The sequence below is a fragment of the Zootoca vivipara genome, chromosome 9 (assembly GCF_963506605.1).
Source record: "Zootoca vivipara chromosome 9, rZooViv1.1, whole genome shotgun sequence".
Classification (NCBI taxonomy): domain Eukaryota; kingdom Metazoa; phylum Chordata; class Lepidosauria; order Squamata; family Lacertidae; genus Zootoca; species Zootoca vivipara.
Window position 1 is genome coordinate 28,482,979 of NC_083284.1, and position 12,845 is coordinate 28,495,823.

Here is a 12,845-nt window from a genome sequence, read left to right on the forward strand (position 1 = left end):
TATAGTCAGAATTACAAACAGGACCAAACAAGTAAACAGCTTTAATCTTAACAGGTGGCCGTGAGAGATGGAAGTGATTAAGACTTATCAAACATATTAGGAAGCCAAGTGATTAAGTGCACATGTTCTGTCATCTTCCTGCAAGCCAAATTTGTTTATGCAAAACCGAACAGAATGTCATAAGAAGACTATTTGTTAACAAGCGCTTTGCATGTCAAACACCAATCCTCACCCTTTTAAGTTGGAAACCAAACATCACAAAAACACTCAGCAGCTTGCCAATTACTCGAATACGTAGTCTGTGGTAAACAGAATTCTCTAGGGCATCCACTTTGTTTTCGAAATTTGTGTCTTCTATGTTCTGTCAGATCTATAGATAAGTAGAACTACTTCATATTAGGTGACAGAGACACATACAGCCAGTTGTAAGAACATGATGGCACTGAGGGATTGCCAGCAAAATCTACAAGTAGGGAACTGGAGCTGTGAGCTGTGTGTGGCAGCAGTGAAAAAGGTGAATTTCATGTTAGGGATCATAAGGAAGGGAGCTGAAAGGCAAACTGCAAATATCAAAATGCCATCATACAAATCTATAGTGCATCCACATTTGGAATACATTTGGTCTCCTCACCTCCAAAAGGGATATTGTGGAGTTGGAGAAAGATCAGAAAAGGACAACGAAAATGTTCAAGGGTATGCAGCAACACCCTTATGAGAAAAAGCTACAACTATTGGGGAATTTTAGTTTCAAGAAAAGACGAATAAGAGGAGGCCTATATAAAATGGGCACAATATGGAGAAAGTGGACAGATAAAACTTTTTATCCCTCTTGTTATTTTTTGTGACTGTAAGGTTTTTTACAATATTGTATTTTAATGTTGTATTTTAATTTTTGTAACCCACCCCGGGACCTTAGGAGGAAGGGCAAGTAAATAATAATAATAATAATAATAATAATAATAATAATAATAATAACCACCTTGAGGAACTATTTTTATTGATCATTTTAATATTTCTCTTAGAAGTATTGTAAGAATCAAGCAGCATATAACGGTTATTAAACAAATACATTATTTTGTATGTCACAAATCTTCCAACTTTTAGCTGCATTGGATGTCCACTCAGTAATTCATCATTTTCTTGAAGAGTTACAAATTCAACCAGGCAGAGGGCCTTCTCGGTAGTGGCACCCACCCTGTGGAATGCCCTCCCATCAGATGTCAAGGAAATAAACAACTATCTGACTTTTAGAAGACATCTGAAGGCAGCCCTGTACAGGGAAGTTTTTAAAGTCTGGTGTTTTATCACATTTATTATTATATTATTATTATCATTAGTTCTGTTCGGAGCCGCATAATAATACTAATACTAATACTAACAACAACAACAGCAGCAGCAGCACAGACTAGGACATAAGTTCTCCAGAATTTTGAGATTTTAAAGTATCTCTGAATGTTAGTGCAACATCAACATGCATCAGTATGTGTAATATGGTGCTGTTTTCCAACCACATGTGTCACAATGTCATGCATCACAACATGTTCCTTGCTTACTACAGCTGAGTGACATACAGCCACTGCAGGCTGCAACACAAGCAGAAGAACAGGCAGCAGCAGCAACATGCATAATGCAGGTCTAAAACAGAAGGGCCCATGTAGCTGTTCCTTGCGAAGAACTTTTACTCAGGAAAAAAAGCTTTTGCCTGACATTCAAGAGAAACAGTGGCCAAAAGTCAACTAGCTAAATCAGAAAGGAGCACTCAAACAAGAGTGAAAAAGATATGTTGAACAAGGGAATAAACTACATAGATGTTTCTTAAAGCATGGTTGGTGTTTGCATGGTTTCAAATGTCAACGTTTAAACTGATTGGTTCCTTTGGCAAAGAGTAACTAAAGGGTTAAAGTAAAATTCCAGGAGCACCTGCACTGCAAACTGTATTGTGAAAATATTAAAGTATGGTGAGTAGAAGTTAGGGTTCTCTATAATGATTATCCTATTGGATTTCATTTTTTAAGCAACTAATTCCAAATTTCGGCACCAGTGATTTTTACAGGGGAGTTATGGCAACTTTCGTTTAATACAAATAGGCAAGTCTACACTATGAAATGGTGCAATTCAAGTGCCTAGGAAATGCTATTCGTTTCTTACAAAGAAATGTCGTACCTGTATGACTTCGAATATGTACTCTCAGTGTTCCATTGCTTGCAAACTTCTGTCCACAGTATGGACAGATTTTCTCCTTTTCGCCCGTGTGAGTCTACCGGGAAGAAGGGGGAAGGAGGGAAAAGAGAAGAGTTAACTTAGCTGCGAAAGAAAACATAATGTTTATTATTCTTATTGCTCCAAGAGTCTAATTTCTTTAGCTTCCATTACATATCACACTATAATATCAAACTCAGGTTTTAAGAGTTTAATAATGGTTACACTTTAAGATTACAATTACTCTTTAGGATAATACAACAAAATGCCTGAATGAATACTGCTACTCTACTCATTGCAAAACAAACCAGGTTATCTAACTTAACTATAGGCCAAATTTGTTTTTTATTTCTCAAATGGTTTGGCTCATAAAAATTCAATTAATCTTTATTGGTTCTTGAAACTGCTTGCGGCAGAAGAAAAGGGTCCTTGTTACTTCCATATTTGCACTACAGTTTTTATAGCAAACACTGGCTTGATTTCTTAATGATAACCTTAAGTTCACTTAAAACTTCTGTTTGTGTCCAGTTCTACTAATGCTATTGTTCAATAAAATTGTTAAAGAGACTTTGGCCCACAAAACCCTTTTACTATAGTCGGAAAAGAAGATTTTGAGCATTATAAAAACTATTGTGAGAAAGACAACTACTTGAAAGATTCATTGCAACTAGATAGTAATGAGAAAGTACTTTTTTTTTACACAACTTTGACTGTAGTTTATGTTCATTCCAAAGGGACTTAATCCAGCAATCTTGTTTAAAAGAACATTTTGGAATTTTCGTGAATATGAGATGGAATGCTGGACCTAGCCACAGTAAAATACAATGGGAAGAATTCAGGCAAGGACATTTGATTGATTTAAGTAGGAAACTTAAGGTTTTTTGATGTCCCCAAAATATAGCTTGCCCAGATGACACCATAGAATCATAGAATATAGTTGGAAGGGACTGTGAGGGTCATCTAATCCAACCCTCTGCAGCAATGCAGGAATCTTTTCGCCCAATGGGAGGCTTGAACCCACGACCCTGAGATTAAGAGTCTCATGTTCTACCAACTCAGTTACAGGTATATATTTACGACTCCAACAGCCTCTGCCAGTGAAATAAAGTGGTGAGAAGTAAAAGAGGCGACCACTGCTGGGTGACAACTGTGAGGGGACAGCAACACCACACTCTCGGTAGGAGCCATCATAAGGTAGCTGCAAAGGCTACACTGGCTACCAATTTCATTCAAAGTGTTAGTGATTCCCTTTAAAACTCTAAACAGCTTACAGGTGAAACTCGGAAAATTAGAATATCGTCGAAAAGTGCATTTATTTCAGTAATGCAACTTATTATTTTTTACTTTTCTTTTAATTTTTACAAAAGCTTTCTTCTGGAAATTTCATAGTAATAAAACAAAGTTACAATAATACAACTTCATCACTATTACATTTCATTAATTACATTCCATCACTATTACATTTCATTAATTACATTCCATTTATTATTGAGCCGCCTAATGACAAATAATTACAATTACAACAAATAAAGGCTTGATATATTTTGCTTTGCATGTCATGCATCTATCTCATATATTGGTTTCACCTTTTAAGTTGCATTATTGAAATAAATGCACTTTTCGGCGATATTCTAATTTTCCAAGTTTCACCTGTAGGTCCAGTGTACCTTATGAATGGCCTCTTCCCTTACTACCCTGTCCACCTCTATAGATCAGAAGGACATCGCCACCTAGGGTGGAAACTCAGCTGCCTGGGACAAGAGCAAAGGCCTTCTCAGCGACTGCACTCAGATTATGGAACACTCCTGCCCCACAAACTAGATTTGGCACCTTTTTATTTGGATAGAGTTTGAAGCTCTAATATATAGAAATCAAAGCCAAGGACACCACAATGCAGACACTGGCTGCTTCTGGCCACTCAAATGGGTACTGTCTTGAAAAGTTCAGGCAGACTGTGTTTGTTTGAATGCAGAATCTTCCAGTTCAGTCACTTCCAGCTCTTTTCACAGTAAGGACCAATGAATATGAATTATAGGGCAAAAACTCAACATATATTCCTGATCTCTCCATGGATACAACTGTAAGAAGAAATATCCTCTGAATGGAGGTTTAGGCTTATGTGTACTAGTTCAGGATTTTATTTTATTTTTAAAATCAATATAGTTAACTTTTTTCCATTACAAAACATGTAACTGTTAAAAGTTTAATCAAAACCATAAGTTTACCTGCCAGTTAGGTAAGGCGGCAGATGATAATGACCTTCTAGATACTTCTTTTAATCCTAATAAATCCTGCCACTAGCTCCTGCATGACTAGTGGATAAACAATGTCAATATTTACTCTGTTTATCGAAAGTCGGGATTTACAGAGTGAGGGGGAGACAGTGTTGACTTAGCTCATCTTATCAAATGCAACAGCACAAAACAATAATGAAATCAAAGTGAAGGCAAATACAAACCCGTCAATACTTCAAACTCAAGACCACAGCCTTGGCCCTAAGAGGGCATGCAACGTGAAATGACTTAACAAAGAAGGGAAGAGTTGAGCATTTCCCCCAAGAAGCTATGTACTTTGAGTCATTGGGCTTTTTCAATAGCTGTCAGCAGGTATACGAAGGCAATGGAAGAAGAAGAAATGTTGAAAGAATGATTTATTCCAGCCTTTCATACCCTTCTGGGGCCCTGATTCAGAGACACAGTTAACCACATGCTCAATTTTAACGTAATGCTGAAGTTTTCAATCTTGACACTGCAGTGTTTTTCAGAGCTTTTAAATAATTGCATAATAAATGTATTTTCCAAAGCGAAAGTCCTTTAGTCAGATGGTTCCTACTGGGACATCAAGACATACTAGCTTTCAAGTAAGACTTTTACTCAAAATAATAAATTTACATTGCATAAGTCAAGTGATTTGCGCTATTTGTGATGTCAAACCACTGCATTAGCAGCATTGAAATGATATCCACCTGGGTGCTTGCCCAGATGACAAGACACCCCTCTCAGCCTTGCTGGTGTGGTCCAAAGGAAAGCAGAGCAATGCATTTGGCACCAGCTTGGCTACAGGAGTTGCTGGATGGAGGAAAGCAAGGCACTCTCCAACTGCTGTCCAACTCCACTCTGGATTTGTATAGGGTTTACTCTTTAGCTCCCTCCCTCCACAAGATATCGCTCAAGGCAGCAGAGGTTTAGGATCAGAGTTTTCCTTCTCCTGGATGGGCTACCTTCCCAGGTCAATGAGCCCCACCTGCCTCTCACTTAGAATCATAGAGTTGGAAGAGACCACAAGGGCCATCCAGTCCAACCCCCTGCCAAGCAGGAAACACCATCAAAGCATTCTTGACATATGGCTGTCAAGCCTCTGCTTAAAGACCTCCAAAGAAGGAGACTCCACCACACTCCTTGGTAGCAAATTCCACTGCCGAACAGCTCTTACTGTCAGGAAGTTCTTCCTAATGTTTAGGTGGAATCTTCTTTCTTGAAGTTTGAATCCATTGCTCCGTGTCCGCTTCTCTGGAGCAGCAGAAAACAATCTTTCTCCCTCCTCCATATGACATCCTTTCATATATTTGAACATGGCTATCATATCACCCCTTAACCTTCTCTTCTCCAGGCTAAACATACCCAGCTCCCTAAGCCGTTCCTCATAAGGCATCGTTTCCAGGCCTTTGACCATTTTGGTTGCCCTCTTCTGGACACGTTCCAGCTTCTCAGTATCCTTCTTGAACTGTGGTGCCCAGAACTGGACACAGTACTCCAGGTGAGGTCTGACCAGAGCAGAATACAGTGGTACTATTACTTCCCTAGATCTAGATGCTATACTCCTATTGATGCAGCCCAGAATTGCATTGGCTTTTTTAGCTGCTGCATCACACTGCTGACTCATGTCAAGTCTGTGGTCTACCAAGACTCCTAGATCCTTTTCACATGTACTGCTCTCAAGCCAGGTGTCACCCATCCTGTATTTGTGCCTTTCATTTTTTTTGCCCAAGTGTAGTACCTTACATTTCTCCTTGTTAAAATTCATCTTGTTTGCTTTGGCCCAGTTGTCTAATCTGTTAAGGTCATTTTGAAGTGTGATCCTGTCCTCTGGGGTATTAGCCACCGCTCCCAATTTGGTGTCGTCTGCAAACTTGCTCAGGATGCCCTCAAGCCCATCATCCAAGTCATTGATAAAGATGTTGAATAAGACTGGGCCCAAGACAGAACCCTGTGGCACCCCACTAGTCACTACTCTCCAGGATGAGGAGGAGCCATTGATGAGCACCCTTTGGGTTCAGTCAGTAAGCCAGTTACAAATCCACTGAATGGTAGCATTGTCTAGCCCGCATTTTACCAGCTTCTTTACAAGAATATCATGGGGCACCTTGTCAAAGGCCTTGCTGAAATCAAGATAGGCTACATCCACAGCGTTCCCTTCATCCCTTCAGCATGTGCAGAAAGCACCTTCTTGACCCTTGGAACCACTATGGGTCGCGTTAATTAATGAGAAACTAAACTGCTCTTAGTGCTGTGTCATCTTGCTTATGAGTGCATCTCGAATGAATGAATGAATGAATGAATGAATTCATAGTGGCATCTCTAATGCATGTTCCCCAAAGGGAATTTGGACTTGCATTTCCTCCACAGCAAGCCCTCCACCAAACTTCATGGCAAACTACTTTTGAAGTCAATGTTACATCATGCCCAAGCCTTCCAAAGGATTCCAGCAACTCTGCCAAGTTGCATGCAACCATTCTTTAGGAATTTGTTTTGAAAATATACACCACTAGGATTTATAAAGATTTCAAACAGGATATCATGGGATAAGCTTATTAAATTACCGTTGACAATTTTTGAACTTCACCTGTACTCCTATATGGAAAAGGCTTCAATTCTCATTTTGACTAGAAAATGTCTACTCATATGTAAGCCCCATTGAGTTCAATGGAACTTAGTCTCAGATACTGTATATATTTGCTGCAGCATGTTATAAAGTTTTACACTACCCCACAGTGAGACACCTTAACTTACACAGTGCACATGATAGATGCCTTTATGGTTCTGTAAATGGCATACAATTTCAGAATGTACTAGACCAATATAACTTTCACTCCATGACACTAGGGAAATAAATGCTAAATTCTTGTGAATTAAGAGAAGTTGGTTTAGAAATATTATACACTGGTTGATGATAATGCTGACAGATTCCACATAGAAAACTACTAACATACTCTTTGCATCCACATTTGCAATGTTTCCCGAACCAATCAATTAAAATAACACAAGTTCTTGCATATATTTTTCTCTGAAGGAAATGAACAATCCTATTGTTATCAGAATAAGGAATGAGAGTGAGATATGAGGAAGAAATTGTAGTAAGTCGCATTCAAAGGAACAAAGATTGTTGGGGAGTCTTAAAACAGCTCCACTGATTCTTAAATAAGATTGGACCACACAAATAAGCTTGAAGGTCTTCATTGCTTGCTTTTCAAAACTGTGTTTACAACTACCTTAATTCTAGTATTTGCATATGCTAGCACTTTTCATAAGTATTTATTACTCTGTTGGTATGGACAATCCACAGTTGAAAGTATTTACCTTAAAATAAATTCCATTATCTGTAAATTCAAAGGTAAGCATAGTACACACTGAACGAATTTAACCTATTACAATGACCTCAGTTGTTACAAACTACGTGTTATACTTACTTTTTTATGACTCTTAAGCACAGACGGTGTCACAAAGGCTTTGTCACACAAATCACATTTGTATTTCTTATGGCCATCATGAACTACTTGTATGTGAACATTCAATGTGTCCTTCCTTTTGAATGTTGCATCACAGTGATCACACTTAAAGGTTCTTTCACCTTGTAGAGGGAAAAAAGGAATAAAGCTTTGTTAGTACCGGTAGTAGACTTAGCTTAACTTCCACTATCATACTAAGTCCTAACTTCATACAGTCATAGCTTGGTTTTTGAACGCCTTGTAACTCGAACGTTTTGGCTCCCGAGCGCCACAAACCCAGAAGTGAATGTTTCGGTTTATGAACTTCTTTTTGGAAGCCGAACGTCCGATGTGGCTTCCGATTGAGTGCAGGAAGCTACTGCAGCCAATCAGAAGCTGCACCTTGGTTTTTGAATGTTTTCAGAAGTCAAACGGACTTCCTAAGCAGATTTCATTCGAGGACCAAGTTACGACGGTATAATCCTCCTGCTACAATTTCTTGAGAGATGTCCAAGAAAGCACATTTCTCAGGCATCCACTTTAGAAATCTACACTCAGTGCATTCCAGGTATATCTTGGATGTATTTTCCTATTCTATAAATTACTCAAGTGAAGACGAATTTGCACATTTCTCAGCAATGAAAAAGTTAAGGCGGCATACAGCTAAAACAGAAAAAGCTAAAAATGTAGATAGGAAGTGTTGGTCATCGCTATTTATATATTTGGGCCTGATTGACCATTCTGAAACCTCTGAAAAATGTAAACTCACAAAAAGTAATGCAAGCTGCAGACAGCCCCATACTCTTGTGAATACAACAAAACATAAAATGCAAGCAGATATACAGTACTAATTTTATTGTATTGCATAGTAGTTTTAAAAATATATTGTTATTAAAGATTTCTTCATTTACAAAAATATGTGCATTGTCTCTTTTTTCAAGTTGTACTTTCTACAGATCAGTTTATTGTATTGCATAGTATTGTGTTGGTTTTGTTTTATTGACAGTTGGGTATTAGACATCTAAAAAAATTTTATAGAGAAACGGAGACTATGAAATTTTGAAGTGAATGAATAATTAACTGCTTCAGCACAATATTGGACCAGGGGTAGTGTTTGGCATTTTACAGGATTTCGCTTACTCTATAGGAGTGAGGGGCCTAGTTAACAAGAGAATCATTCAATACCTTCAGAAACTTGTTACAAGCACAATTATGCTGTACAAACATGGCACATTTTCTTCGTTTCTGTACATGCCACCTTTGAGTCTCAAAGGATTATCTAAGAATCTCAGGTCTTCTATGAGTCATACAAAAGATACACAACCAAATCTCAACTCGCATGCTTGGGCACCAGAGGAACAACGATCAGGATGATCAGGCATCAAGGAGATTTTAAAAAATGCCTAATGGATTTCAAGGTGGAGAAACAGATTTTGAAGACTATAGGGAATTCTTTGACTTTCACAGCCACAACTTTTAGTTTTGTTTGAATTGCTTCTTAGTTGTAGCAGTGGGGAATGGTACTGAAATGTTTTTGTTTGTTGAACAGACCCCCAAATTCACATGGGATACTGCAGTACTCTAGCTGTTTTTATTTATGCTGTAAGCCTCCCAGAGTGGCTGGGGAAACCCAGCCAGATGGGCAGGGTATGAATTATTTATTATTATTATTATTATTATTATTATTATTATTATTATTATTATTGGCTAAAGCTTGTCATGTAACACAGGGATGTAGAGAGCAACATCACATAAAAATGTATCATGTTACAATAATAATACTTAGCATTTATATAATGCTTTTAAAGTGTTCACAATGCTTTATGTATCAAGTTGTAATCCTTCCCGCAATTCTTTAAGGCAGATCATCTGAGGCTACCATTCTTGAGGAGCTAACTTATGACTAAGGCAACCAAGTTCAGGACACAGATGAAATTTGAATCATGAGGTACATTTCTGCATAAGGACTTTAATTCTTCCCCAATGACGTCACCTTCTATATCACCCTCAAATATCCATGAATACAATTATATTCCCCTTCATGTGTGCTAAAATAGGAACACAGGAAACTGCCTTATCCCAAGATGGTCTATCTAGCTCAGTATTTTCCACTCTGACTGGCAGCAGCTCTCCAGGGTTTCAGACAGGAGCTTTTCCTGTCCAACCTGGAGACTCCAGGGATCGAACCATCTGACCTATGGACCTTCCCTATGCTAATCACAGGCAGCACAAAGGACTGAATTGGAATATACATAAAACTCTCTGTAGAGATCCACATTCCTAGGGTGAATGTCCTAGACTAGGTGTTCACCACATGAATTATGGTCATTAGGAGTTTACCAACCATTGCCTGCCAATGACATACCTTGAAAAAAGGAACGCTCATTACAAAATGGGCAGGATTTACTGGTGAATGGTACTAAGCAGTAAGGTCAGGAGGGGCAGGATACTCACCACTGGGGTTTTATACAAGTGAGACAAAGTGCGCTGTATAAATTTGCCTATTCCTGGGTAAGGAGTAGATGGAAGAGCTGAGAAAACAGGCACGTCAATTTTGAGCATTGAATCAGGATTACATCTTCTGAAGAACTCGTTCATATTGCCCACATTAACAGAAGGACTCAACACCCAGGGGTGTTTGTTAAATAATAAACACATTTCTCTTCCTGTAGCTCTCAGTCTAATGGTATATTAAAGGTAATTTTTCTATTGAATCAAATAGACAAAGACTCCGTTCCCTGCCAAAGATAGAATGCATCACTAGTTTGTTGATAAACTACATGCCACTTTGCTAGTCATGGTTAGAGTTTTAAAATCCGCTATCTAAATCTCCCTCCCCCTCTCTCTGTGTGTGTGCATTTAGTGAAAAGACCCTACACCAGACAGTCTTCTAAACTAACAGTGCATTTACTCTCACAGATTACAAGACAGCAATGATATGTGGGGACTTCTTGATCTTCTATATTGGCACTTACTGTTATGTATTAGAAGGTGTCTCTGCAGAGAGAATGGCGTTCGGAACAGTGCTTTGCATTCCTCACATTGAAATGGTCTCTCCTCAGAATGGGTCTGTAGATGAAAGACAACGCATTTAAAGGGGAAAGGCTTGGAGAGATCAATTAGAAGTCATTACAATAATTGCGGCTAACCTTGCTGGCTGAGTTCAGAAGAGATATTGCCTCGGTCCACCAAAAAAGCAACAAAGGTTTAAAACCACATGCTCCTGTGATGGAGAAGCTTATGTTTGGTTGAGAAATGTACATATAAACGTGGCCATAGAAATAAAAAACGCACTCAAGATTTTTTTTGGTGGTTCAGATGCCGAACATGAAAGAATGACATCTCCTCGCTTAATTGCAGCCTACTTTTCTGCCAGCTGCTTAGCTCTATTTTCTGAAGCTTAAAAAATGAAGTTAGAACTCAAATCCTGTCTCTCAGTTCAACCTTGTTTATTTTTTTGAAACTGAGATCAGTAGTATCAAAATTTTGGTGAGTAGATTTTGTTGTTGCCACATTTGAAGTGCTTCATGGCTGAAATAAGCTTCAAATCATAAATAAAACATAAAGCCTGAAAGGACACCCCCACCCCCATCAGACGTCTTCTTGGATTTCCTCCTGGAAAATGTATAATACACTGGAATAATCGGGTTGTTAAGATATTTCTGTGTTTTTAATTTTCTCTCATTTCCAGATACATGAAAGAGGTTTGTTGTTGTTTAATGCTCTTGGGTAGATCTAGAACTGTACTTACTTTAACCGAAAATCAGTAGATTTCTGTTAACTAGGAGCACAGTGAGAATTGTTTCATTATAGTTCAGAGTGCATGACTACTGCACAAATTTATATTCAAATGCAGTATTTTGCTTAAGGTAAAAATGAATACGCAACACAAATTCTATGTATCCGCACATAGGGCAGGGTGGGAGAGATGTAAAATTCCATTAAATGTAAAATGCAAAATTATTCAAAGGCATTGCTCGTGACTTAGACCAGTAACAGAACCTGTAAGGACTGCATTCCACCAAAGTTTTGTAGTCACTTTCACTGATATTCTCCCAAGGATTTCTGAAGTTGACCAAGGTTAACATACGGCTCAAGCAAGAACCTCTTGCCCTACTAGAACACAGCTGCTTTCCCTCATGTTTGCCTCACTTACAGATTTACCCAACCAACAAGCTTTTTCAGACATAATTTATTATAAAAAATATGAAGCCAAAACACCACCTGCGGTTCTGAAATTCTTCGAAAAATGAAGTAGTTTTGCAGTATCAAAGAGTTCCTTCAGAAAAATTCAGCTACATAAAAAATTAATGGGTTGTATCTATTGGAAGGGGTCTTTCAATTCCTGAAAGTAAAGGCCTAATAATGGAATGGGGATAGACAATTTTCTTCACCGATTTCCTCTTCCCCTGCTGCACCCTGCAATTCTTCTTACACTGGCTAGAGAGCCCCCAACCCTCCAGAACAGAATTTAAGGGAACTGGGAGCTCCAGAATAAAGAGATAAGTGGTGAAAATTGCCTCCCTTGCTTTCTGTTCATGGATGCAAAAGCTCTTCCGTAACTGGAAGGGAACCATTGGATACAACCCAATGAAAAGGCCACCAGTGAATTGAACAAGCATGAGTTGTGTCCTGGGTTTGTTGCTGTTATTAAGTTTACACTTTTGTATCTGGATACATCTATTTTATTATATATATATATATATATATATATATATATATATATATATATAGCTTTTATTTATAAAATAAACTCAGAAAAGCTCACAAAAAACAGCAGTTCAAAATTAATAGAATCAGTTCCATACAATAAAACCAAGAGAAATATAAAACAATTCAGCACTGAAACAGGAAGACAAAGCTCTAAGCCACATTAAAAGCTTGATTTTTTTTTTTTAGTCCTAGGAAGTCACCTAAAGCATAGGAGAGAGGAAGCCAACTG

General features: G+C 38.2%; 1 protein-coding gene across 3 annotated transcripts in view; it reads right to left on the reverse strand.

Annotated features, from left to right (window-relative positions):
- Positions 1 to 12,845, reverse strand: part of PRDM5 (PR/SET domain 5) — a 93,737-nt gene that overhangs the window by 36,663 nt on the left and 44,229 nt on the right. For all 3 annotated transcript variants that reach the window (XM_060278571.1, XM_060278570.1, XM_060278572.1), the window contains exons 11-13: positions 10,879 to 10,972; positions 7,886 to 8,046; positions 2,164 to 2,257 (exon numbers count right to left, since the gene is read on the reverse strand). In XM_060278571.1, the coding sequence (XP_060134554.1) occupies positions 2,164 to 2,257; positions 7,886 to 8,046; positions 10,879 to 10,972 (349 nt within the window). The remainder of the gene's footprint in view (positions 1 to 2,163; positions 2,258 to 7,885; positions 8,047 to 10,878; positions 10,973 to 12,845) is intronic.